The 26,009-nt window shown below is 36.2% G+C and overlaps 1 protein-coding gene across 6 annotated transcripts in view; it reads right to left on the reverse strand.

Moving 5' to 3' along the window:
* Positions 1 to 436: 436 nt before the first annotated feature.
* Positions 437 to 26,009, reverse strand: part of GABRG2 (gamma-aminobutyric acid type A receptor subunit gamma2) — a 111,802-nt gene continuing 86,229 nt past the window's right edge. For 3 of the 6 annotated variants that reach the window (XM_042992939.1, XM_042992914.1, XM_042992923.1), the window contains 4 exons: positions 18,032 to 18,184; positions 4,753 to 4,958; positions 2,752 to 2,775; positions 437 to 1,345 (listed from right to left, as the gene is read on the reverse strand). In XM_042992939.1, the coding sequence (XP_042848873.1) occupies positions 1,070 to 1,345; positions 2,752 to 2,775; positions 4,753 to 4,958; positions 18,032 to 18,184 (659 nt within the window). In that variant the 3' untranslated portion in view covers positions 437 to 1,069. The remainder of the gene's footprint in view (positions 1,346 to 2,751; positions 2,776 to 4,752; positions 4,959 to 18,031; positions 18,185 to 26,009) is intronic. The other 3 variants (XM_042992931.1, XM_042992908.1, XM_007077629.3) reach the window with 3 other exon arrangements.

Consider the following 26,009-nt stretch of genomic DNA (forward strand, 5'->3'; position numbering starts at 1 on the left):
CTTCAAACCCTATCTGTTGAGCACCAACTATGTGCCAGGCACTATATAAGGTGCTGAGGACCCAAAGAGGAAATGACAAGGATTCTGCCCACAAGGCACTCACAATCACTAGAAGCAGATCTTGAGATGGAGAATAAGTTCTGTTATAATCTATCAACCTAAAAGGAAGAAAAAATAGCGGCAAGCACATACAATTACTTTATACTCTATGAAATTGGGCATATTTAGAAGTGGCAAATGTCAGTTATTCAGTCTATATTTTACTTAAAGTGTTCTAATATGTCCTACAAGGAAAAGAAAAAAAAAAAAGCTGTTTGAATCTTCATGCGTGAGGGAGAAGGTAGAGAAAATTCCTCCCTCCAATTCCAAACCCAAACCCTTATCATTACATTCATGGTTCTTTTATTGCCCAAAGACACAGAATAAAAGACAATGCTTTGTGATGTTAACTTCATTCCATTTATTTTGGCTCTAAAGAGATGCATGCATTAAACTTGAAGCATTCTACGTTATTGAAATATTTACATCATTGTACATGTGATGTGGAGGAAAATTTCTTCCTATCTTGGGATAGAGGTGTAATAGATTTCTAGTCTAGGCTCTTATATTTAAAGTGACTTGTGATTTTTCTCAAATGAGGGAGATATTCTACTGGGATCAAATTTACCACAACCTGCCCCCAAATGAACATAGGGTACAGTTTTGGACATTTTGCATCTAATTGTATTTTGAATTGATTAAGGACACCACCACTGTAAACAGTCATGGCTTTCACTATTTCAGTTGTTGTAGCTGAAAGGTATCTTGTTGATTTCAGTGTTCTTGCTCTAATTTCACTCTGCCTTGCAGGTTTGAAACACAGCAAACATTAGAGTTCAAATTACACTTACCACAGGAGAGTTGGGCGCAAACAATATGACATTAATACAATTTAGCAGGTTAGAACATAGAAACAAATTCAAATTATCATAAACCACACAGGGGATTATTTAAGTGGACTTTAGAAAGGACATCTCCTCTCCATGAGATTTAGTGAATAAGACCCACATCAATAAAACCCATACCTCTTTCACAGGTAAAGGTAGGAAACCCAATAAACCAGATTGAACAAGCAGAAGGCAGTGGGGAAGAAGATCCGTGCATATGAGTCCATTTTGGCGATACGGATATGTATCCTCCCATGTCTCCAAGCTCCTGTTCGGCAATCTTCAAAACAGCAGAAAAAACTGGCACAGTCCTTGCCATCGAGACACTCATACCCATATTCTTCATCTCTCTCTTGAAGGTGAGTGGCATTGTTCATTTGAATGGTTGCTGATCTTGGGCGGATATCAATGGTAGGAGCCTGAGACAAGGGTAGGGAAGAAGAATTAGATATACTTGATAAATCCTAGATTAAGTCTCCACAATGTCACCAATGTGAATGATGAATCTGAAAATGAGTACTCAGGAAATTGCTATGACATCGTGATCTACAATGGTAAAATTGAACTTAGAAGGATAGCACATTTGCAGATTTCAAATTTTGAGCTTAAGCAGTGCAGCTGAAAATAATACCATCAAGCTAATAGCTATAGCAAGAAGATTGAACACCAAAAGAACTCAAAGTTTAAAGATTTAAATCAAACAACTACATGGAATCTTAGTCTAGTAAATATTAGATGTGAGATTGGTTACATGAAGGCATTTAATGGTGTTGCATGTGAGTAGAACAGAGAAATAAAATGCATTAATTTTGAACTCAAATTTTGTGTCATGCTTACCTATAGGCAAATGGTAAACCCCATTACACTGAGCAAAGTATAATGTACTAAATGCTATTAAAAGAAAATGTTAAAATATATACAAATGGAGGAGTTTCCTAAGTATAGGCCACAAATGGTATGGCTTATGTTTTAAAGACATATAGTGCTTTGTCTAACATTTACCATCTAGAAGCTTTAGAACATCAGCAATGTTTACCTATATGTGAGTCAACATTCAGAAAAAAAAAATGCTACCACCTTTTTAGCATTTGAGAAGAAACTAATATCAATAAACTGAATGATAATTTGATCTTTGCTATCATATTAATTATGAAATAACTATAAATCTCAATGATTAATTTAATTTGGAGGAGTTTGTTTTGGATATTATAAACACAAATCCCAGTGTCTCTGAGAAAATTATCAGAATTCAACTGGGAAAAGAAATATCATTGCAGTATTGCATGATAGAGCCAAAAGGCCCCTGGATTATTCTAGAGGAAAGGGATGGATATTTTAACTTAAAGTATTTCACAGAGTATTATTTTTATAAAACTGACAGGTAGGGTTCAGACCAATGGAGATTATTAAATTTACTTAACAAAAAACAAATCTTATTTTGAATTCAGATTTACAGAGTTACATTTTAAGAACATATATAGTATATATGTTAGGTGCTGTCAATGAAATTGGATCCTATTTTTATCTGGGAAGAGAGGATAAGTTTTGGTTTTGATGTTTAAAGAGGCCCTCTTTTCTAAGGACATCTCATAGAGTTTGCAGCTTTTGAGCTTCATATAGGGTCAACACTTCTGTGAATTAGTGTAGGGTTGATGACTCAACTCTGGAAATCTATAAAGCTTTCTTCATCTCAAAGCTCTTATCTTTAGTAGAATGCTTAAAGGTCTACTCACTAAAAAACAAAAGAAGTCGAAACACCATGTAAGCGTTAATAATTAAATTCAGCAGTTGCATGCAGTGAATTTTCATTCCAAAAACATTATACCTTGAAGGAAAACATCCGAAGAAGCTTTAGGTTTGTAGACAGAAAAGAGAATTGCATTTTTTTTTAATTAAAAGAAGGAAAAAAGAAAAGAAAAAGACAAAATAAGACAAATTAAAAATACATTTTAAAAACATAGTAAGTAAAATGAACTGAAATTATAAACACAGAAGGACAATTCTGAACTTGGAATAAAGTATATGCCTAACGTTGGAAAATGGAATTTGGGGATTTTAATAAATTAATCCACAATTACTTAACTATAAAAGCCAGTGTTGTCCACTCGTGAGGAAGCTTTCCATAGCCTGGCTTCCCTGCATAGAAGTATTGTGATTTTTATTTTCTAATTATTGTCAAAGAAGCCTTAATAGGTAAGTCTTAATAGAATGAACCAAAGAGCATATTAAATGGAAAAATAAGGTTTCAGCTTTTCCTTCACAGCTTGGTCTCTTTCCTGTTTTGATAAATCACTTGATTGTCTTAAAATAGGGAAGTCCATGAAATTCTCAGATAATTTAATTTTTTTTCAGTTTCTTTAATCTCCTCTGCAATCATATAGCTGTTAGGGCATAAAGGCTTTTTCCGAAGGACTCTTGTTTAAAAGCACACCCTCACATCCTTATTAATGCTGGAAGGTAATAATGCTGAATGGTATAGAACTTTATTCTTGGGAAAAATAATGGAAAGTGAAGAATAGGGAGAAATAATAATTTTAAAAATACAACAACAAAAATAAAATAAGGTTAGAAAAAATGCAAAGACAAGCAAAACAGAAAGGGAAGGAAAGGACTGCATAAAGCATAGTGAATAGTTGGGAAATTAAGGATAAGCATTTCTGTTTTAATTACCAAGAATAATGATGATTTTTTTCTTTACCTGTTGCAAATTGTTACATTCAAGTAAATATATGCCATTTGTAGAATCTCACCAGGTTTCCTGGAGATCCATCAGGATACAACCTAGAATCAGCTATATTTCCTCATTATAATTTAGTTCCCCCTAAGTTGGTGGGCCAGATAACTAGCCACTATCAAGGCCCTCATGGCCCTTACAGCAGACAAGGAAGGGCTATAAACTGAGGAGGCTAGGGTGACTTCCTTTGCCCCTGACTTAGAAGGGAATGGACCTTAACTTCCACAGGGCTTCCTATGAGCCAGCCGGCCACATTCAGGTGCATAAATGGGTATACTTGCTCTCTTCAACATCCATATTAAAAGATAATTGCTTTAGGCTTGTTTATCTGTGCCTTTTTATTTAAAGTTTGATGGCAAGGTGAAGTCATCCTACCTTTTTCCAAATCATTGAAATCAATCCTTGTCGGTTAGTGTATAAATCATCAACATCAACCATCATCATCATCAACTATTAAAGGTAAGGACTTCCATTTGTAAGGTACCATGTAATGCTTTTTACCTTCATTGTCACAGTAGCCCTTTGAGGTAATTATTTTAAAAAAATACATATTTTGTATATGAGTAAACAAAGACACTCAGAGGCTAAGTAACTTGCCCAAACAATAGAGTATCATTTCATTTAAAAACAAAATGATATACATTTTGGTTTGAAACCAATAGTAGTACTCTGGTGGTAACATGCACAGAGACAATTACTTGCAAAAATGTGATCTTTGAAGTTTCAAGAACATTATGGCTTCCTAGTGGAAAGCCTTGAATGAAAATGTTATTTTAAAATAACAATAACTTAAGAATGTTATTGTAAGGAGCAGAAAGGTGACAATCAATAGAAAATAAATGCAGGTGTCAGAATATTTATAATTCCCATGAAATGAAGAGTGGGAGTCTTCCTTCATGAATCAGGTCTCTCCCAAATAACTAATGACCAAAATGAATTCTTATGTCCTAGCCAAACTCATACATTCTGTTTTCATTTTGGAACCCAAATCACTGAGGTTTAGTCTGCAGACAGACTAAGACCCAACAAAAACAAAACCAGGTGGGCTTCTACATAAAAATCTCCATGATCCCAATGGGAAATGATACATACAGGGTTTTTCTTCTTTTTGTCTTTATCCTTGCTTGGTTTCCGGTTGCTGACAAAATAATGCAGGGTGCCATACTCCACCAAAGCAGAGAAGACAAAGATGAAGCAAACAGATACAAAGAGATCCATTGCTGTGACATAGGAGACCTTGGGGAGTGACTTCCGGGCAATAGTGCTGAGGGTGGTCATTGTCAGGACAGTGGTGATACCTGAAGAAAGGTACAGTAAAACAGACCATGTGACCTTATCAGCAAGTTGGGTAACTGAGTCACTACTGAAACAAAATTTATTTTGTGACTGCTGAAAAGCAACCTCAATAAGGGAAAGGAGGCACAGGTGTAATCCATTCGCTCTGCCCACAAATATTTATTGCCTGCCTACCATGTATCAGTTACTATGACAAGCACTGAGTATATGCTGAAAAATAAGATGAACATGTTCCCTGAGCTTATGTACCTTACATTTTAGTGACAAAGAACACTATAAATCAAGTGAGCAAAGAAAAGTATAATTACAAATTATGGTTCATGCCATGGATAACAGCATAGGTGTTGAAAACCTAGTTCGATGGAATGCTAAGGAAAGGCATCTTTGAAGAGGTGATAGTTAAGGAGCTTAAAAAGTTAGAAGACACCAACTTTTAGCTAATTGCAGAGTAAAAGGAAGATATTGAGGAAGGGACACTATGTCTTTTTTTAAAAAAAAATAGAATACCTAGCATCTGGGGAGAGGTAGGGGTGTCAAGGTGATACTGGGATAACAGAAGTTGTATCATGCATAGCATGCAAAGGAGTTTTCATTTCACTTAAAATACAAGGGATCCATTAAATGCTGTTAAATAGAGGAGATGTGCTAAGTGACACATTCTGATTAATGAGTTTTTTAAAGGCTATGATATAGAAAGAAGATGGTGGAGTAGAAGAATCATGAGTTCACCAACCTCACAGATATACCAAAGTGTAACAACTACCTATATTGCAACTCACTCTGAAAATGACCTGAAGATTGGCAGAACAGATCTTCTCTAACAGCTAAAGTAATAAAAAGAAGGCTACATCAAGAAGGGTAGAGGAACAGAGATATGTTGAGGAACTTAACTGCTGCAGCTACCAACAAGTAGGAGGGATATCAGAAGCATGGAGGAGCAATGGGATCAAGCCCCATACTGGGCCCCCCAGCCCTGGGCTCCTACACTTGAGATGAGTCACTATGTCTGGTTTTAAAAATCAGCAGGGCTTGGGGCAGCTGGGTGGCTCAGTCAGTTAAGTGTCTGACTCTTGATTTTGGCTCAGGTCATGATCTCACAATTGTGAGATAAGAGACCCATGTTGGGCTCCATGCTGAGCATATAGCCTACTTGGGATTTCTCTCTCTCTCTCTCTGCTCCTGCCCCACTTGTGAACACTCTCTCTCAAAATAAAAATAAATAAACATTTTTAAAAAAAAATCAGCATGGCTTAACTCCAGGAGAGCCAGAAGGTTATAGGACACCAAGTCTTGACTTTTAAAGAGCCAGCACTGAAGAAGCAGTAAGAAAAGTGCCAACTTTTCAAACACAGAAGAACCAGTTTGAAAAGGATATTTATGACTGATTTTCAAATAGTTCCAGAGGGTCAGAAATCTGCAGAAGCTTTCTCCAAGAAAAGAGGTAATGACAGGTGCCATTTTTCTTGGCATGCTTCAGCCTAGATGTCTGGATGCTTGCAAGGACCATTTCTGAAATTCTCTTCTTTGTGAGCAGCACTTGCACCACCCCCTCATTTCTCAATAGGTCCATCCCACATAATCCACCCTCCTCAGCAGGCACCCCTCCAAAGTGACTGCTGTCCTAACATAACCGGCCAGGTAGCCTAAGTTGGGACCAGTGACCCCTCAAAGAGTCTATTGCCCCTATAAATAGGCCTCTCTGCTAGCTGTGTGAGGGGCAGACCCCACCCACCAATGTGCCCACAGCAGTACAGCCACAACAGGAAGATGCACAGACAGGGGATATCTCTGGGGCACCTGGCTCTGGAAACAAAGGTATATTATGCTGTGGGGCACCACGGGATGCCTTCACCATAAAGCCACTAATTTCAAGATCAGATATAGCTGACCTACCTGATACATAAAAACAAACACAGAGAATTACACAAAATGAGGGGACAGAGGAGTATGTTCCAAACAAACAAACAAAAAAGACAAAACCACAGAAAAAGAGCTAAACAAAATGGAGATAAGCAAAATCCCTGGAAAAGAGTTCAAAGTAATGGTCACATGACTTGAGAGGTGGGTGAGTGAACACAATGAGAACAACAACAAAAAAATAGAAAACATAATGGACTAGTCAGAGCATATAATATCTGGAATTAAAAATGCACTAGAAGGAATCAACAGAAGATTTGAGGGTGCAGAAGAACGGATGAGTGAGTTGGGAGACAGGGTAATGGAAAGCACCCAAGCTGAACAGCAAAAAGAAAAAGGAATTTGAAAAAATGAGAATAGGTTAAGGGATCTCTGAGACAACACAAGCATACTAACATTTGCATTATAGAGTTCCCAGAGGAGAAGAGAGAACGAAGGGAATAGAAACTTATTTGAAGAAATGACAGCTAAAAACGTCCCTCATCTGGGAAAGAAAAATGACATCCAGGTCCAGGAAGTCCCAAGCAAATCCAAGGAGGTCCACACCATGACACATAATTAAAATGGCAGAATTTAAGATAAGAAAACAGCAAGAGCAGGGCAAACAGTTACCTAACAGGCAAAACCCTCTAAAGGCATCAGCTAATTTTTTCAGCTGAGACTTTGCAGGCCAGAAGGGAGTAGCATGATACTCAAAGTGCTGAAAGGAAAAACAAACCTATAAACAACAATACTCCACCAGAAAAGGCTATTATGTAGAAGGAAAGAGAGTTTCCTAGACAAATGAAAGTTACAGGATTTCATCACCACTAAACTGGCCTTACAGGAAATGTAAAAGGAACTTCTTAAGTGGAAAATAAAAGGCTATACCTAGAGGAAAATTATGAAAGAAAGAAAAATCTCAATGGCAAAAGCAAATATACATTAAAGTTAGCAAATTAATCATTGAGCTAGTATGAAGGTTAAAATGCAAAATTAGTATAATCAGCTCTATCTACAAAAATTAGTCAAGGAATACATAAAATAAAAAGATGTTAAATATGACATACATAAACATGGAGAGTAAAAATGTAGTGTTTCAGAATGTATTTGGACTTAAGCAGCCACCAACTTAATACAGACTACTATATACTTAGGATGTTATATATGGACCTCATGGTAATCACAAACTAAAAACTTAAAATAGATGCACCCTCAAAAAATAAAGAGAAAATAATTGAAACATAACACTAAAGAAGGTCATCAAACTATGAGGGAAGACAACAAAAGAAGATAGAAGTATAGGGGCACCTGGGTGGCTCAGTTGGTAAGCATCTGACTTCAGCACAGGTCATGATCTCACAGTTCATGGGTTCAAGCACTATGTCTAGCTCTGTACTGACAGCTCAGAGCCTGGAGCCTTTTTCGGATTCTGTGTCTCCCTCTCTCTCTCTTCCCTGCTCATGCTCTGTCTCTCTCAAAAATAAACATTTAAAAATATTATTACTTAAAATTTTTTTAATGTTTATTTTTGAGAGAGAGAGTGGGTGATGGCAGAGAGAAAGACACACACACAAAACAAAGCAGGCTCCAGGCTCCCGGGTATCAGCACAGAGCCCAACATGGAGCCCAAACTCACAAGCCATGAGATCATGACCTGAGCCAAAGTAAGATGCTTAACCAACAGAGCCACACAGGCGTCCCTAAAACAAAATTAAAACAAAACAAAACTATAAAACAATGAGAAGACAATAATTAAAAATGGCAATAAATACATACCTACTGATAATTACTTTAAATGTAAATGAACTAAATGCTTCAATCAAAAGACAGAGTGACTGAATGTATTAAAACAAAAAACAAAAAACAAGACCCATCTTTATGCTGCCTAAAAGAGACTCACTTCAGACCTAAAGACACATACAGACTGAAAGTGAAGGGATAGAAAAAGATATTTCATGAAAAGGAAAGTAGGAAAAACTGGGATGGCAATACTTTTTTTTCAGACAAAATAGACTTTAAGGCAAAGGCTGTAACAAGACAAAGAAGGGCATTACATATAATAAGACCAATGCAACAAGAGGGCATAACACTTGTAAATATCTACACACACCCAACATAGGAGCACCTAAACATATAAATATTAACAGACATAAAGGGGAGAAATTGTCAGTAATACAATAATAATAGGGGACTTTAAAAGCCCATTTACATCAATGGATAGATCATTCAGATGGAAATCATTAGAGGAACAGTGGCTTTAAATGACATATTAGACCAAATGGACTTAATAGATATACACAGAAAAATCCATCCCAAAACAGCAGAATACACATCCTTTTCAAGTGCACATGGAACATTCTCTAGGGATAGAACACACATTGTACCACAAAACAAGTCTTAATAAATTTAAGAAGCACAATTATATGAAAGTAGAGATTGGGACACCTGGGTGGCTCAGTTGGTTAAGCATCCAACTTGGGCTCAGGTCATAATCTCACAGTTTGTGAATTTGAGCCCTGCATGAAACTCTCAGCTGTCAGCACAAAGCCTGCTTGGGTCCTCTGTCCCGCTCTCTCTCCCTCTCTCTGTCCCTCCCCTGCTAGTTCTCTCTTTCTCAAAAATAAACAAACTTAAAAAAATACTTTATAAAAAATAAAGTAGAAATCAGTTATAAGAAAAGAACTGGAAGAAACACAAAGCCTACTGCTAAAGAACAAATGAGTCAAGAAAGAAATCAAAGAGGAAATAAAAAAATACCTAGAGACAAATGAAAATAGAAATAATATGGTTCAGAATCTTTGGGAAACAGCAAAAGCAGTTCTGTGAGGGAAGTTTATAGCAATACAGGCCTACATCAAGAAACAAGAAAAATCTCAAGTAAAAATCTCAAATCTAGCTTTACACCTCAAGGAATTAGAAACAGAAGAAGGAAGCCTAAGGTTAGTAGAAGGGAGGAAATGATAAAGATCAGAGTAGAAATAAATGAAATAGCGACTAAAAAGGAAAAGAAACTAAAACTTGTTCTTTTAAAAGATAAAATTGAGAAATCTTTAGTTAAGACTAATCAAGAAAAAAAGAGAAAGGACTCAAACTCAGAACTGAAAGAGAAGTTATAACTGATAAGACAGAGATATAAAAAATAACAGACTATTTTGAAAAATGTGTGCCAAAAAAATGGATAGCTTAGAAGAAATGGATAAATTCCCAGAAATTTACAATCATCTAAGACTGACTCAGGACGAAATTTTTAAAAAAATGAGCAGGCTAATGGGGCACCTGGGTGGCTCAGTTGATTAAGCATCCTACTTTGGCTCACATCATGATCTCACAGTTCGTGAGTTTGAGCCCTGTGTCAGGCTCTGTGCTGACAGCTCAGAGCCTGGAGCCTGCTTCAGATTCTGTGTCTCCCTCTCTCTCTGCCCCTCCCCAGCTCACACTCTCTCTCCCTCTCTCAAAAATAAACATTAATTTTTTTTTTTTAATTTGAAAAATGAACAGGCTAATTACTAGTAATGAAATTGATTTGGTATTCAAAAAAACTCGAACAAACAAAAGTCTGAGACTAGATGGCTTCACAGATGAATTCTACCAAACACCTGAAGATGACTTCATGCCTATTCCTCTCAAACTATTCAAAAAATGGAAGAGAAGAGAATGCTCCAAATTCATTTTATAAGGCCAGCATTACCCTCATAACAAAACCAGAAAAGACACTACAAAAGAGAGAGAGAAAGAAAATTGCAGACCAATATTCCTGATAAATATAGATGCAAAAATTCTCAACAAAATGTTAGCAAACTGAGTTTAACAATACATTAAAAGGATCATTCAATACTATTAAGTGATATTTATTCCAGGGATGTGAAGATGGTTCAGTATGTGCAAATCAATCAATGTGATGCACTACATTAACAAAATGAAAGATAAAAATCATTTTAAAAAATCATATCATCTCAATAGATGCAGAAAGGCATTTGACAAAATTCAACATCCATTCATGATAAAAACTCTCAACCAAATGTGTATAGAAGGAATGTACCTCAACATAATAAAGGCCATATATGAAAAACCCACAGCCAACACCATAATGGTGAAAAGCTGAAGAATAAGACAAGGATGTCCACTCTTACCATGTTTTTTTAACATAGTATCAGAAGTCCTAGCTATAGCAATCAGATAAGAAAAAGAAAGAAATGGGGGCGCCTGGGTGGCTTAGTTGGTTAAGCATCTGACTTCAGCTCAGGTCATGATCTCACAGTCCGTGAGTTTGAGCCCCGTGTTGGGCTCTGTGCTGACAGCCTAGAGCCTGCAGTCTGCTTCAGATTCTGTGCCTTCCTCTCTCTCTGACCCTCCCCTGCTCACGCTCTCCTTCTCTCTCTCAAAAATAAACATTAAAAAAAAAAATGATTAAAAAAATTTTTAAAAAAGAAAAAGAAATAAATGGTATCTGAATTGGTAAGGAATAGGTAAAACTGTTACCTATTTGCAGATGGTATGATACTACATACAAAAAACCCTAAAGACTCCACCACAAATCCTTTTAATTGCATCAAAAATAATAAAATACTTAGGAATAAATTTAACCAAGGAAGTGAAAGACCTGACTCTGAAAATGATTATAAATTGAAGACAGCACAAATAAGTGGATAGAACATGCTCATGATATTGAAGATCTAATATTGTTAAAATGTCCCTATTACCCAAAGCAATCTACAGATTCAGTGCAATTTCTGTCAAAGTAACAAAAGCATTTTTCCCAATCCTACAATTTGTGTGGAGCCATACAACATCTTTCATAGCCAAAGCAATCTTGATGAAAGGCAAAGTTGGAGGTATCACAATCCCAGATTTGAAACAATACCATGAAGCTGTAGTAGTCAAGAGTATGGTACTGGCAAAAACAGACACATAGACAAATGGATCAGAAGAAAAGAGCCCAGAAATGAATCCATGCATATATGGCCAATTAATCTACAGGAAAAGAGGCAAGAATATGCAATGAGAAAAAGAAAATCTCTTTGATAAATGGTGTTGGGAAAACTGGACAGCTATGTGAAAAATAATGCAACTGGATCACTTTCCCGCATCATCTACGAAAATAGACTCAAAATGGATGAAAGATCTAATGTAAGACCTGAACCCATAAAACTCCTAAAAGAAAACATAGCTGGTAAACTCATGGACCTCAGCCTTTGCAATATTTTTTTTCTGAATATGTCTCTCCAGGCAGGGAAAACAAAAGAAACAATAAACAATTGGGACTATATCTAACTAAAAACCTTTGGCATAGCAAAGGAAACCATCAAGAAAACAAAAAGGCAACCTACAGAATGGAAGAAGATATTTGCAAATGGTATCTCTGATAAGGGGTTAATATCCAAAATATATTAAGAACTCCTACAACTCAACACTAAAAAAGTAAAGAATCCAATTAAAATGATCAGATGATGTGAATAGGCATTTTTCCAAAGATGACTCACAGAAATGGCCGAGATACTCATGAAAATATGCTCAGCATCACTAGTTATTAGGGGAATGGAAATCAAAATTACAGTAAGATATTACCTCACACCTGTCAGAATGGCTAGTATCAAAAAGACAAGAAATAACAGTCTTGGCAGGGATGTGGAGGAAAAGGAACCATTGCACACTGTTGTTAAAGATGTAAATTGGTGTAGCCACTCTGGAAAACAGTATGGAAGTTCTTCAAAAAACTAAAAATAGAAGTACTACATTATCCAGTAATTGCACTTCTGGGCATTTACCTGAAAAAAATGAAAACCCTAATTCAAAAAGATATGTGCACCCTTATGGTTATTGCGGTGGCATTTAGAATAGCCAAGACATGGAAGAAACCCAAGTATCCACTGATAGATGGATGGATAAAGATAACATGGTATGTACACACCATGGACTATTCCTCAGCTACAAGAAAAATAAAATCTTTCCTTTTGTGACAACATGTATGACCCTAGAGGGTATTATGCTTAGTGAAATAAATCAGGCAAAGACAAATGCCATATGATTTCACTTATATGTGAAATCTAAAGACAAATGTACAAATGAGCAAACAACAACAAGAATAAAAACAGACTCATGAGAACAAACTGGTGTTTGTCAGAGGGGAGGTGGGGAGGGATATAGGCAAAATAGGTGAAGGGGATTAAGAAGTACAAACTTCCACTTATAGAATAAATAAGTCACGAGAACCATGTGGCTCTCTTGGGCCATTATGTCTTAGTTAAAATCAAGTTTCCTCTGATTTTCTGTTATGAAATTCTCAAGAGGGGAAAGATCTGTGCTGGCTGAAATCACTTCACAGAAAAGAGTAGCCTTTCACAGAGAGGGAGGAACGATCAGGGAACTGCAGTTATAAATCCTATCCTCTTTCCTATATTATTATTATGGAATAACCCATCTCCCTTCCTAGTCTGTATACTCTGAGACAACAGAAAAGACCTCTATCTTAATGTCCTTTGTAATTTTATGGACAAGTGTAGTTCTTGGACTCAATATCTTTTGAGTTCATAAATGAAGCAATCAATGAATAGTGTATACATGAAAGGACAGAGACAGTTACCCTACATTTGAAAATAGGATTTCATATTGATGACTTGGAGGAGAGAGTTTTAACTGCACATAAAAGCAGCTAACATTTATGGATCTCCTTCTTTGGCCAGGTACTGTGTCAGGCACTTGATGTATTATCCTCACAATGAGGATTATCACTGTTATCCCTTTTTTTTTGCAGGTGAAAAAAAAGCACCGAAAAAATAAGAAATTTGTCCAAGGTAGTAAGTGACAGAGATGAGATGAGATGCAAGCCTGTGGAATCTGATTTAAAGCGCAATGCTCTGGGGCACCTGGGTGGCTCAGTAGGTTAAGCATCTGAGTTCGGCTCAGATCATGATCTCGTGGTCCATGGGTTTGAGTCCTGTGTCAGGCTTTGTGCTGACAGCTCAAAGTCTGGAGTCTGCTTTGAATTCTGTGTCTCACTCTTCTCTCTGCCCCTCCCCACTCATGCTCGCTCAGTCTCGCTCTCAAAAAAAAAAAAAAAAAAAAAGTAAAAAAAAAAATAAATAAAATGCTATGTTCCGACCCACATTGTTATATTCTTTCGTTCTCTACAAATATGTATCTAATATGCAGCATGAAGCCCCAGACACTTGGAAGCTAGTGTATATTCCTAATCTGGGATGATGTGGACTGTGGGTCTTCCATATTGCCATGGTAGAACTTCAGCAATGGCCAAATTTCTCCTCTACAAACTGGGATGGTGTGGAGAGGGGCAGACCCCACACTATTCTCATGAAGATTAAGTAATGTTCATTAACTGTCAATTCCTAGTAAGATATCAGTAAATGTAAGATATTTATTTTAGAGAAGAATAGTCTGCTTCTCAAACTGAAAAAGCTTCACTTTAGTTGTCTATGCATTAATTCATGTAGAAGTTCTTGACTACTTAATTACAGTTGATATTTGGGGGAGGAGAATTTAAAAACTAAATTGGGACCTGACCTTCCCTTCACATTCAGGCCTCAAGCCACACTTGACCTATGGAGGAGTGAAAATGTCAGTATTTATAGTAGATACCATAGATAAATTCACTTCAGAAAATCTGACAGATCTGACATGTAAGTTAAACACTTATCAAGCAAGTTGAGAAAATGTTATTTAGGCTACTTGGAAGTTCATCACAGCCATTTAAAAGAAGAACCTTAAGGAAACTGTTCCATGATATTTTCAAGTTTCTGCTGGGAGCCTCAGGAAAGAGAACAATGAGTGGCAGACAAGTGTAGTTTTAACTCATTCACCAACCAACAAGATAGCTGGGGGTGGTTTTTAAGCACAGTTTTGCCAAGCAAAGAATTAGACTTCTCTTACCTGGGATGGATGAAAAATATCCACAAGTTTTATCAATTCCTCCAGTCTTGGCATCAAGTAAGCTCTCAGACATGTTACCTCACATTACTTAGGTGAAAAATAGGTACTTAAGTAGCTCAGGTTACTTAGGTGAAAAATACCAACTGGTATTTTTACCATTTCATCCATCGTCATTAAATCATGATTAAGGTTTACCAGCTACCGCCTGCATACCAAACTACATTCAAGTGTACAAGCTCCAAAATAACTGCTCCCCCCATGCCCTTGTGGTCTGAGCTCAGAAAGCAGCCAGAATCTGAGCCACACAGGTATATTTATCTCACTTACTAAACAACTTGCCTATCACTATTCTGCAGCAAGAAACTTATGATCCACAGGGGTTTAGAGTCATCTGGTTTAACTCTAGGTTATAAACACCGGAAAAGGTAATATGATCACACATTTGAATCACCTGCAAAATTGCTTTTTAATCCTGACACCCAGGCCATGATTTCAAAAATGAAATCGACATGTCCTGTGATTGGACTGAGGCAGCTGTACTTTTAATGGCACTCTGGTGATTTAAATGCACAGTTAAATTTAAGAAGTTCTACATCAGGAGAAGACAGCAAAGTTAATGCAGAGAAACTGTGTCAGTTCAGCTGGCCCACCTTTCCCCACTACAGCCTTCAACAAGGCCTCACACACAGAGCAAATATAAGTCCCATTATCCAAGGTGCAGATAGATGTACTATCTGCTGGTCCCGTGACTTTGTTAATGTCATTTAACATTGCAGCCCTCTGCTTACCCCTAAAATATGTGATAATAATTTTTATTGTCATTTCAACTTCTATATGCACTTGTAAAGAGCAGAAAGGGCACAGGTGCTATATTAAACATGCAGGACTTGTAGTCAAAGATTAACAAATAGGAACACCTACCTGCTATTTGTTCAGGGGCCTCTCCCTCATTCCTTAGCTCACTCACCTAGATCCCTTCTCCTACCATGGTGCTTTGCCAATGAGCATTCACTTAATGGGTGGTCGAAATGAATGACCAAATGGTCTTAAGAGGGGTTTTGACCAGTGGAAGTCTGAATTTCAAGAGAAGAGATTGATTTAAAAGCTTTTCCTTAAAATATCTTTGATAGGGGTAGATTGAAATGCATTAATGCATTTGTTCCATCCATTCTTAAGAGCATACATTACTTGAATAATCACTGAGGTACCAGCTATGCACCAGGCACTATACTGGGAATGAAAAAAACATTTACATTCTGTTGTGAGAGACAGACATGTGAGCATGTAATGCAATGCATTCTAATCACAGTGACATAATGGTCCTAAAGTAATAGTCTCAACATATTTTGGATTTGTTTCAGCTTAAAGTATCAGACAAGATCTCATAACTTTTGAATAGGACTTGTAATAAAGTACTCCATATAACAGAAAAATCAAAATAAAATTATTTTGAAACAGATGGGAAAATAAATTAGGTTTAGAAGAGGATAAACATGCAAATGATGTCTTCTTCCCATAATATCTTTTGCCCTCAGTTTTAATAACCTGGTACAGGTCATTTTGTCTGAAAATGACTATCTAGTTGACCCTTGAACTACATGGGTCCACTCTATTCAGATTTTTTTCAATAAAAACAGCACAGTACTGTATTTTCTTTTCCTTACGATTTTCTTAGCATTTGCTTTTCTCTACCTTACTTTACTATAAGATCATACAGTACATAGATCATGTAGCATACAATGTGTGTGTTAGTGGTAAGACTTCCAGTCAACAATAGGCTATTAGTACTTAAGTTTTGGGAGAGTTAGAAGTTATCCATTGATTTTTGCACAGGTGGAGTCAAAGCCCTTAATCCTCACATTATTCAAGGGTCACCTGTAGTTGCTAACATTTCTAAGGCCTTACTATATTTCATATGTGTTACATAGAATACTTTATGTAACCTAATAAAACCCTACAAGTTAGGTACAGAAAATGATATATGTTCTCCATTTGAAGAAACTGTGATTTATACAAATTAAAGAGCATTTTCAAGGTTATATTATACATGTGGGTTGAAATCCAGATTTATTGGATTTTAAAACCCAAGCTCCTGACTATTGCAATTGTATTGACTCTCTAGCCAAAGACTGAGCAAGAGATGTGGTTCTCGTTTTCACAGAGCTGATGAAAGAGGATTGTGATTTTATAATTCATCTTTCGACAGCTCTATTCTTAGTTATCTAAGGGATTTTATGTAGTATGAAAATATCATTCATGGACCTAGACTGTAATGTCCCTGTGAGTCTGTGGCTTTGTAATAATCTATGTGAACCTTCTTCCTCACATGAGGAAAGATGTATGAAAATCCAAGGTAATATCACATATACAATACATCAAGCAACCTCAAATAATCTTAAAAGTATGTGTGTGTGTGTGTGTGTGTGTGTGTGTGTGTGTGTGTGGTGGGGGGTGAATGGTGGTGTTCCAAAAATGTTACAGGTATTTTTTCAAAAATGGCATTTTAAATGTGTTCTTCTACACAGAGCCAATGGCTGTGTATATGTCTTCAAATGTCATAATAATTGTGGATGTTGGAATTAATAGACATCAGTTATGCACTGGTAAATGTGTGACAATTTACTGGGGAAAAAAAGGCAGTCCTGATTTTTAGTGTTTGCCTATTTCCATGATGTTAATACTCTCACCTTGGCTGACTTCAGTCTACCAATGTGACATCTCTCAATACAACGTTTGGAAAGAATAAACACAATGAGCTCTTATGAGCTTGTGTGAGCAGCTCCAAAATATAGCTGCCCAGAGACCAAAACAAAAATCTGTTGAAATTAGAAGTTTGATTTTTTTCCTAGTTAATTGAAATTTATTAAGAAAATTTACCAAAGAAAGCAAATGAAGGTAATTAAGGAAAACTAGAACTAGAAAACTTTTAAACACTTTTTTTAATGCTAGTTTTCTTGAAAATGAAATAGTAGGGGCACCTAGGTATCTCAGTTGGGTGTCTGATACTTGATTTCACTCGGATCATGATATCAGGGTCATGAGATTGGGCCCTGTGTCAGGCTCTGCACTGAGTGAGGAGTCTGCTTAAGATTCCTTCTCTCCATCTCCTGCTCGCTGTCTCTCTCTATCTCTCTGCCTCTCTCTCAACATGACATAACATGACATAACACAGCATAACATAACAGCATTTCTATGTAATTGCTGACTGAGGTAAAAGCAAATCAACTTAGGGGAATGAAGATTATTGATATTGGGTACTTGAAACACTAAAACACAAAGGAATGTGTCTCACCTAAAGAAGTCCTGGCTGGAACAGCGTCCTTATTGATCCAGAAAGATACCCAGGATAGGACAACGATGAGTGTGCAGGGGATGTAGGTCTGGATGGTGAAGTATCCCATTCTTCTGCTCAGGTCAAAGTAGACAGACATGACCACATAATCTCCTGGAACAGAACAAAGATAGCACCATGCAAACCCTTATCAAAACTGAAAAGCATTTGGAATAGGAAGCCCAGCAATAAACCCATGCTGATATGGTCAATTAGTCAATGACAAAGGAGGCAAAAATGTACAATGAGTCTCCAATGAATAGTTTTGGAAAAATTGGAGCTACATGCAAACGAATGACACTGGATGAATACCTTACACTATATGCAAAAATAAATTCAAAATGGGTTAAAAACTTGAATGTAAGACCTGAAACCACAAAAATCCTAGAAGAAAACATAAGCAGTAAGCTCTTCAACATCAGTCTTAAACATATTTTTGGACCAGTCTCAGGCAAGCACAACAAAAGCTAAAATAAACAAGATTACTTCAAACTGAAAAGCTTTTCAGTGGTGAAAGAAAGCATCAGCAAAATGAAAAGACAACCTACTGAATGGAAGAAGATATTTTCAAGTGATATATTTGATAAGAGGTTAATATCCAAAATATATAAAGCATTTACATAACTTAATATAAAAAATCCAATGAAAAAAATGGGTGGTACTTAAGACATTTTTTCCAAAGAAGACCTATAAATGCCAAGAGGCACAAGAAAAGATGTTCAACATCACTAATCATCAGGGAAATGCAAATCAAAACCTCAGTGATATATCACTTCATACCTGTCAGATTTGCTATTATCAAAAAGACAAGAAAAAAATAGCAAGTTATTGGAAAGGATGTGGAGAAAAGTCAACCACCCTTGTGTGCTGTTGCTGAGAAAATAATTTGGTGCAGCCAATATGGGAAGCAGTATGGAGGTTCCTCAAAAAATCAATAATAGAAATACCATACAATCTAACAATTCTACTTTTGGCTGTTTACCAAAAGAAAACAAAAACACCAATTTGAGGAGAAATATTCATTTCTATATTCATTGCCGCATTATTTACAATAGCGAAGATATAGAAGCAACCTAAGTGTCCATCCATAGATAAACTGATGAAGATGTAATATATGTACAATGGAATATTACTACACCATAAAAAATTAAATCTTGCCATTTGTAGTAGCATGGATGAACCTAGAGGGTATGATGCTAAGTAAAATAGAAAAAGACAAATTTCACTTATACGTGCAAACTAAAAACAGAACAGAAACAGATTCATAGATATAGGAAACAAACTGATTACCAGAGTGGGGAGGGGTTGGGTGTAGGTGAAATAGGTAAAGGTGATTAAGAGTTACAAACTTCTAGTTATAAAACATAAGCCGTAAGGATATAGCCAATAATATTGTAGTAATTTTATATGGTAACAGATGTTAACTAGATGTATCATGGAGATCGTTTTGTAATGTATAAAAATACCGAATCACCATGAGGTATACCTAAAGCCAGTAGGTTATTTTATGTCGATTATACTTCAGTAAAAAACTGCAAAGCATTTGAAAATAAGCATATATTGAATTCTCATGTTCACACATTTGAGAGTTCTGTACAAGGGGTATGTTGAAAACTATCTTTTGCCCATTTGGGTTAAAAAAAAAAACAGATTAAACTGACTTCTGATCCTTTCATAAGTAATGCGACCACTAGATGAAAGGAAACCTTTCGAGCATATTGATAATATTTCTTTCTTTGAGGTGTTTTTTGATGGTGCCTTGGATGCCTACTTAAATATATACAATATAAAACTTTTTGCTTCCTGGGTAGGGAAGGAAACAGTGCCTATAATGAACCCTAAGATTTGTAACAATGTCCTCTTATTCTCAGGACCTTTCTCTATGCAAGCCACAGAACAATATGCTGATGACTGACACCAGTAAGTACCTATTTTACCCGGTTTATAACCAAATTTCTATGCTGAGACATTTTTCTCATGTTTCATTGAATCTTATGGCTTTCCTTCATAACACTGCAATTCTTAGTTTCTCATTCATATGTGTGGCTATTTTTATAAATATCTGTCCTATTAGAATTTATTGCACGAGTTCACAGTGTCTCTTTTAGCATACCGTTGCACTATCAGTACCTAGCATCCTAATTGACTCCAAATAGGTATTCAGTAACATTTGTTGAATGAATGATCAAAAGAAAGAATCATGTCTTGCATTTTGTATGATTCCAAGTGAAATTTTAGGGAATTACATTTTTTAACTGGATAATATGCTATGGAGACACATTTCAGTTACTATACATTTATATTTTCTTTACACTCTTAGAGAATATTAGTTTCAAAGACTATGTCTGCTCTTGCAATGGGAGATGAACCTGAGACCACTTCTCAAATCTTGTTTCTTTTCTTTACTAAATTATAATTTGTCATAGAATACATAAAGAAAAAAATACAAATCCTGTGTTTTGGTTTAATTATTTGGCTTTGTGCCTATGTTTCTCTACTTATTTAGGAGATTTAGATTCGATTTGAAAATCAAGTACTTTAGAAGCCTCAGGCAGAGATGACTGACTTAGCAGAATGAGTTATGACTCCTCAGTCCAGGTCTTCCTTCCCACTTGCAAGTGTCATTCCACACCCTTCCAAGCTGATGAGACAGGAAACCCCCTTGGTTACTCCTCCAAGGAGTAATGACTTTCCTCTAATCCTGCAGTTTCCTAAGTGGCGTTATGAAACCTCCTAACACTGCCTTTTGGTGGATTAATGTACTGTCATTTGTCCAAGTCAGGCTTGGTTAAGTCAGTGACAGTGACCCAGACACTAACTGGGAAATTCAGCTTCCATTTGACCACAAGTTCCCTCTCAGAGATCAATGAGTAGCCATTACTTAGCAACTATTCCTGAAGACATAAAGGTAGGAATTTCTCACTGATAGTAAGTAGGTCTTGATTAGTTTATGCTTCTCTCTTGTCGATTTATCTGAACTTAAGCTCTGTAAAGTCATGGCATTTCATAAATTAGTTTGGTCTCTGCTTTTCTTCTAATTTAGAATATAACAGACACGGGCTATGATCGTGGAGTAAAAACATTTCATTTGAGATTATCCCTAGGAATGTCTGTCTTTTTCTTTCCTGTTTCTTTGATCAGAATACCAAAGGCAAATTCAAGTTCTCATATGCTAGATAGGAAAAACAAGGCAAGGTTTTCTTTTTAAATAATTAATATTCAGTGGCACTTTTTCTCCCTATTTTCAGAGTCCTTGAGAGTTTTCTGCACATTTTAAACACGTGTTTAAGTGAGACTTTACAAATTAAAATATTTTAAATAAATCTACACAATATTAGTAACTTCGTTTTACTTCGTATCATGTAAGTGAATGAGAATCTATACTTTGGCATTAATGATCTGATTCTCCTAAAGGTGAACTTTAATTTTGTCTGAAGTTAACAAGATAATTATCTAATTCAATTCTCCACTTCCTTTCAGGTCAGAATCTAAACTTCCATAGCTTATTTATCTATCAATTTCTATTTTAAGGTAATAGCTTCTGAGCATCTTTCATCTTTGCCAGAAAATCCAAAGCTTTTCCACCACTAGATTATGAATTCAAACTTGGGAACAGGCCATTTAAAAGCAAAGCAGCTTCACAGTGACAGCCTGATGCCTGTCTTATCTCTAAGGCCACATCCCTTTTTGTATTTTTAAAAACTCTGGGCCAAGAAGCCTATAAAATCAAATCCTCTGAAAGTGCCACATCAGTGATTCCTAAGCCCAAAAGGTTTAAATGCCAACCAAGTCAAAAGTGGTTATTTCACCCACTTCAAATATATTTCATCTATTTATTTATTCTAACATATGATATTTAAGGTCATAGCATTTTATAAATTAGTTTAGTCCCTGTTTGTGTCCTAATTTAGCATATAATAGACACAAGCTATAACTGAAAAGAGAGGAAAGAATTTGAATGACACCCACTAAGGTCCATTCTTTATTGTTTTATAAGCTTCTTATGTCTGGTTTTATGAAGAGACCATCAATGTCAATTAATAATGAATTTCATTTTTTAAGCTATGTTGTTAATCATATTAAACCTTTAAAATTCAGCGTTTATTACGGTGTTTAGTATTTTATTTCATATATAAAACTATTTCCTAAAAACTTAAAGATTCCACAGTAGAAAAGTCTTCCACCCCAATGAACATCTGAAATAATGAAAACAAGTATTTTCTGGTTACCTACCATATAGTAACAAGGACCTACTGTGTACAGACACTGGGGCTGAATGATTTGCGTATATTATCTCAACATCATCAATACTTTGTCAGGACGGTGAGTAAAACAAATACTTCACTTTGTTCCTCACTCATGACTCTTATTCCACTTAAATATCATTGAATAGAGTATATATTATTCTACTAGATTGACTTGAAGGCATTATTAGTACTATGCTTTTCTTTACATTTTTTTTTCATAGTCTCTTCTTTATTTAAATCAACAAACATTTTTGAATCACTGCTATGCATAGAGCATTCTATTAGGGAATATGGAGATTAAGACCAATGGAATCTCACAAGTTATTCTAAATTAAATAGATTAAATGGGGAAAAGATAATTTTCTTTTGACTATAATTAAGATAGAGACATGTATTGAGACAATGCATTAGATCTAATTTTATCACCCCTTATTAAATACTTGAATCTGTGGTATCCTTCTCTGAGGTTGCTTTTGGCCATAGGAAAGCAGGAGAGTTGATTGGCCACATTTTCCTTTGGGGAGTTTGTTTTTAAATTAGATCTGTAAATCACCTCACAAAAATAAATTTAAAATGGACTGAAGATCCAAGCGTGATCCTACACAAGGAAAACTACAAGAGATATAAATCCTACACAAGGCAAAACTATAAGAGAATATCTTTATAATCTTACTGTAAAAAGGCATAAAACATAAAAAGCATAATGGAAAAAAATTTACATCTTTAGCATGTAAAAGAACTCATGGGGCACCTGGGTGGCTCAGTTGGTTAAGCATCTGACTTTGACTCAGGTCCTGATCTCACAGTTGGTGGGTTCAAGCTGTGCATGGGGCTCTGTGCTGACAGCCCAGAGTCAGATTCTGTGTCTCCCTCTCCATCTGCCCCTTCCCCGCTCATGCTCTGTCTCTCTCTCTCTGTGTCAAAACTAAAACAAAACATTAAAATTTTTTTTTAAAAGGTACAACTCCCATATTATAAAGAATGGTTTAGGGGTGCTTGGCTGACTCAGTTGGTAGAGCAATGTGACTCTCAATCTTGGGGATGTGAGTTAGTCCCAGGTTGGGGAGAGAGTTTACTTACCTAGATAGACAGACAGACGGATGACAACTTAAAAAAATTTTTTTAAAGAATGCTTTAGGCAATTTTAAAAGGCAAAATACCACAACCGAATAATCTATCTCCAAAATAAGAAGTCAAAGGCTAATATCACTGATACATAAACAATTCCCATTAATCATTGAGAAAAGAAACCCAAATTTTTAACTAGGTTAAACAAAATGAATGGCAAATGAATGGATAAATGAAGAGTCTCAACTTTGGTAGTGATCAGTGAAAGGCCAAGTGAAAGTATTTCATTTTCAGCCTATTACATTGGGGGACAAATAATTTACAGTACAGACAACATGTAAACAAAGAGCTGCACACTCTAGGTGGGGGTATACTTCACTTTTTGAAAGGTAATATGGAAATAGCTTTTTCAAAAACATATTTAACTTCAAGATATCTAGAATAAATACTTTTTCCCCAAAAAATGCTTTGTAAATATTGCCTTTCAAGTGGCATGAAGTTTTTCTCCAGGTTTGTTGTGTGCTCAAAAGAATGAGTAGCACACCTTGGGCAGAATCACAGTCCCTGAGCTTATGGAGTCTAGAGTATTATGGGGAAGTAATGACTTCAAAATTTAAATGGTAAATGGCTGCTAACTTCTATACAAGCTGTTCCCATGTGTTTCTGTGTCCATCACCTGCCCACCATTCCCAATGATGCTCAGAGTCCTATTAACTTTTCTGGAATTACATTCAACATTCTTTCAGTAACTAGATCCTGTGAAGTCAGGGTAAGGGAAACACGACTAAACTGTAATCCTTGCCATCAAAGACTCCTCAGGCTAAGAAAGACCTAGGGATATGGCATCACTACTCGATGGCAAAGGGTCTATCAAAACATATACATGATAACATGCCATGTTTTTTTTTAAGTTTATTTATTTATTTTGCAAGAGTGCACCTTCCTGTGGGGGAGGGTCAGAGAGAGAAAGAGAGAGATAATCCCAAGCAGGCTCTGTGCTGTCAGTGTGGAGCCCCACATGGGACTCCATCCCATCATCCGTGAGATCATGACCTGAGCCCAAATCAAGAGTTGGATGCCCAACTGATTGAGCTAGTCAGGTGCTCAGTACCGTAATTAAGTTTCTGGCAAGAAACATTTCTGAAATTTCTGCATAAATATTCCAATCTTTGAGAGCCTTAAAGAGATCCATGTTCCTCCTCACAGTCCAGACCCCTTAGTCTGGCATGAGAGGCTGTCTATAATCTGAATTTAACCTAAACCTCACTGTTTCCTTCATGTTCTTTAAGCCCTAGACAAAGTAAATTAAATCTTTTTCATTTTACACTTCTATGATCTTTCTGTCAGGAAGATCTGACCTCCTCTGTCTCTCTCAGATTCCTAGCTCATCTCCTTGCTCCTTTTCCTCATTCCAATTTCCCAATGTCCCAACACCACCACACTACCATACACACGTGCTCTGTACTATGACTAGACTTGTGCTAAGATGGTAGTTACCTTAAGTAAAATATAGAATTAAACAAAATTCAAAAATCTATTCCTCCAGTTCATCAAGGGCATTTCAAATGCTCAGTAACTATACACAGTTTGTAAGTACTATATTGCGGTAGTACAGATTTTAGAAAAGCTACTTCATCTTGGAAAACTCAGTTGGACAGTGCTAGTTTAGACCAATCTTTCTAAAATGCATTTCTGCTCATGCCATTCCCTTCATGTTTCTCAGTATACAATCCATACTGCTTAACATATGCTTCTGGTCCATTTTACCTTGATCCATACTGAACGATCCCAGCTGTATCTCACACCATTTATCATCTCTCCATTTAATGCCCACCCAACCTGATTTACTTTCTACTCTGCCAAGGGGTATTGCTCATTCTTATGTCTTCATTTCCCTGTTACCTCCAATTTCTGGAATACCCCCTGCTCCTTTGATCATGTCACACACATATACATTCCTCTAAACCCTTCAATAAGGATCCAATGATATCGGTACACACTAAAATCCTTTAACTTGCCCTTTAAGACTTTGTATGGTCTTTCCCCTGACTCTAGCCTCTAACCTCATCTTAAATAGTATTCCCTGCACTCCAACTGGGGTTCTTGTGATTCCTTAAATGGCCCTGCTACTTCTTGCCTTCGGATCTTTTCATATGCTGATTGTCTTGGCTAAAATTCTAATATCCCTATTTTATTTAATTAACTCCATTCTGCCTTCAGATGTCCATTAATTTATCCCATCATCAAAGAAATCAATAGATCTAATGTCTTCAGTAAAACCTCACAGTAGGTATGACTATTAGAGAACTGATCACAATTCAAAGTCTATGATTGGTGTGAATGTTGGATTACAATCTATAATTAGTTCACGAGTTCCACGAGGGAAATAGCCATACCTATCCATCTATTTTAGTCACAGCATCTAGTACAGTGCCTGGTACACAGAATGAGTTCAACAATTATTTGTTAAATGAATAAATGTTTTAGCTTAGAAAGTCATGCAGAAAATCTTGGGTGAGCTCTATATCAAAAACATTTAAGAACAAGGCAGAGATCACCATGAGCTTTAAAAATATTAAGCTTCACTTTAGAAATTATTGCTTCTGGAAATATTTTTAGTGGAC

Source organism: Panthera tigris, chromosome A1 (genome assembly GCF_018350195.1).
Source record: "Panthera tigris isolate Pti1 chromosome A1, P.tigris_Pti1_mat1.1, whole genome shotgun sequence".
In the NCBI taxonomy this organism is placed as follows: domain Eukaryota; kingdom Metazoa; phylum Chordata; class Mammalia; order Carnivora; family Felidae; genus Panthera; species Panthera tigris.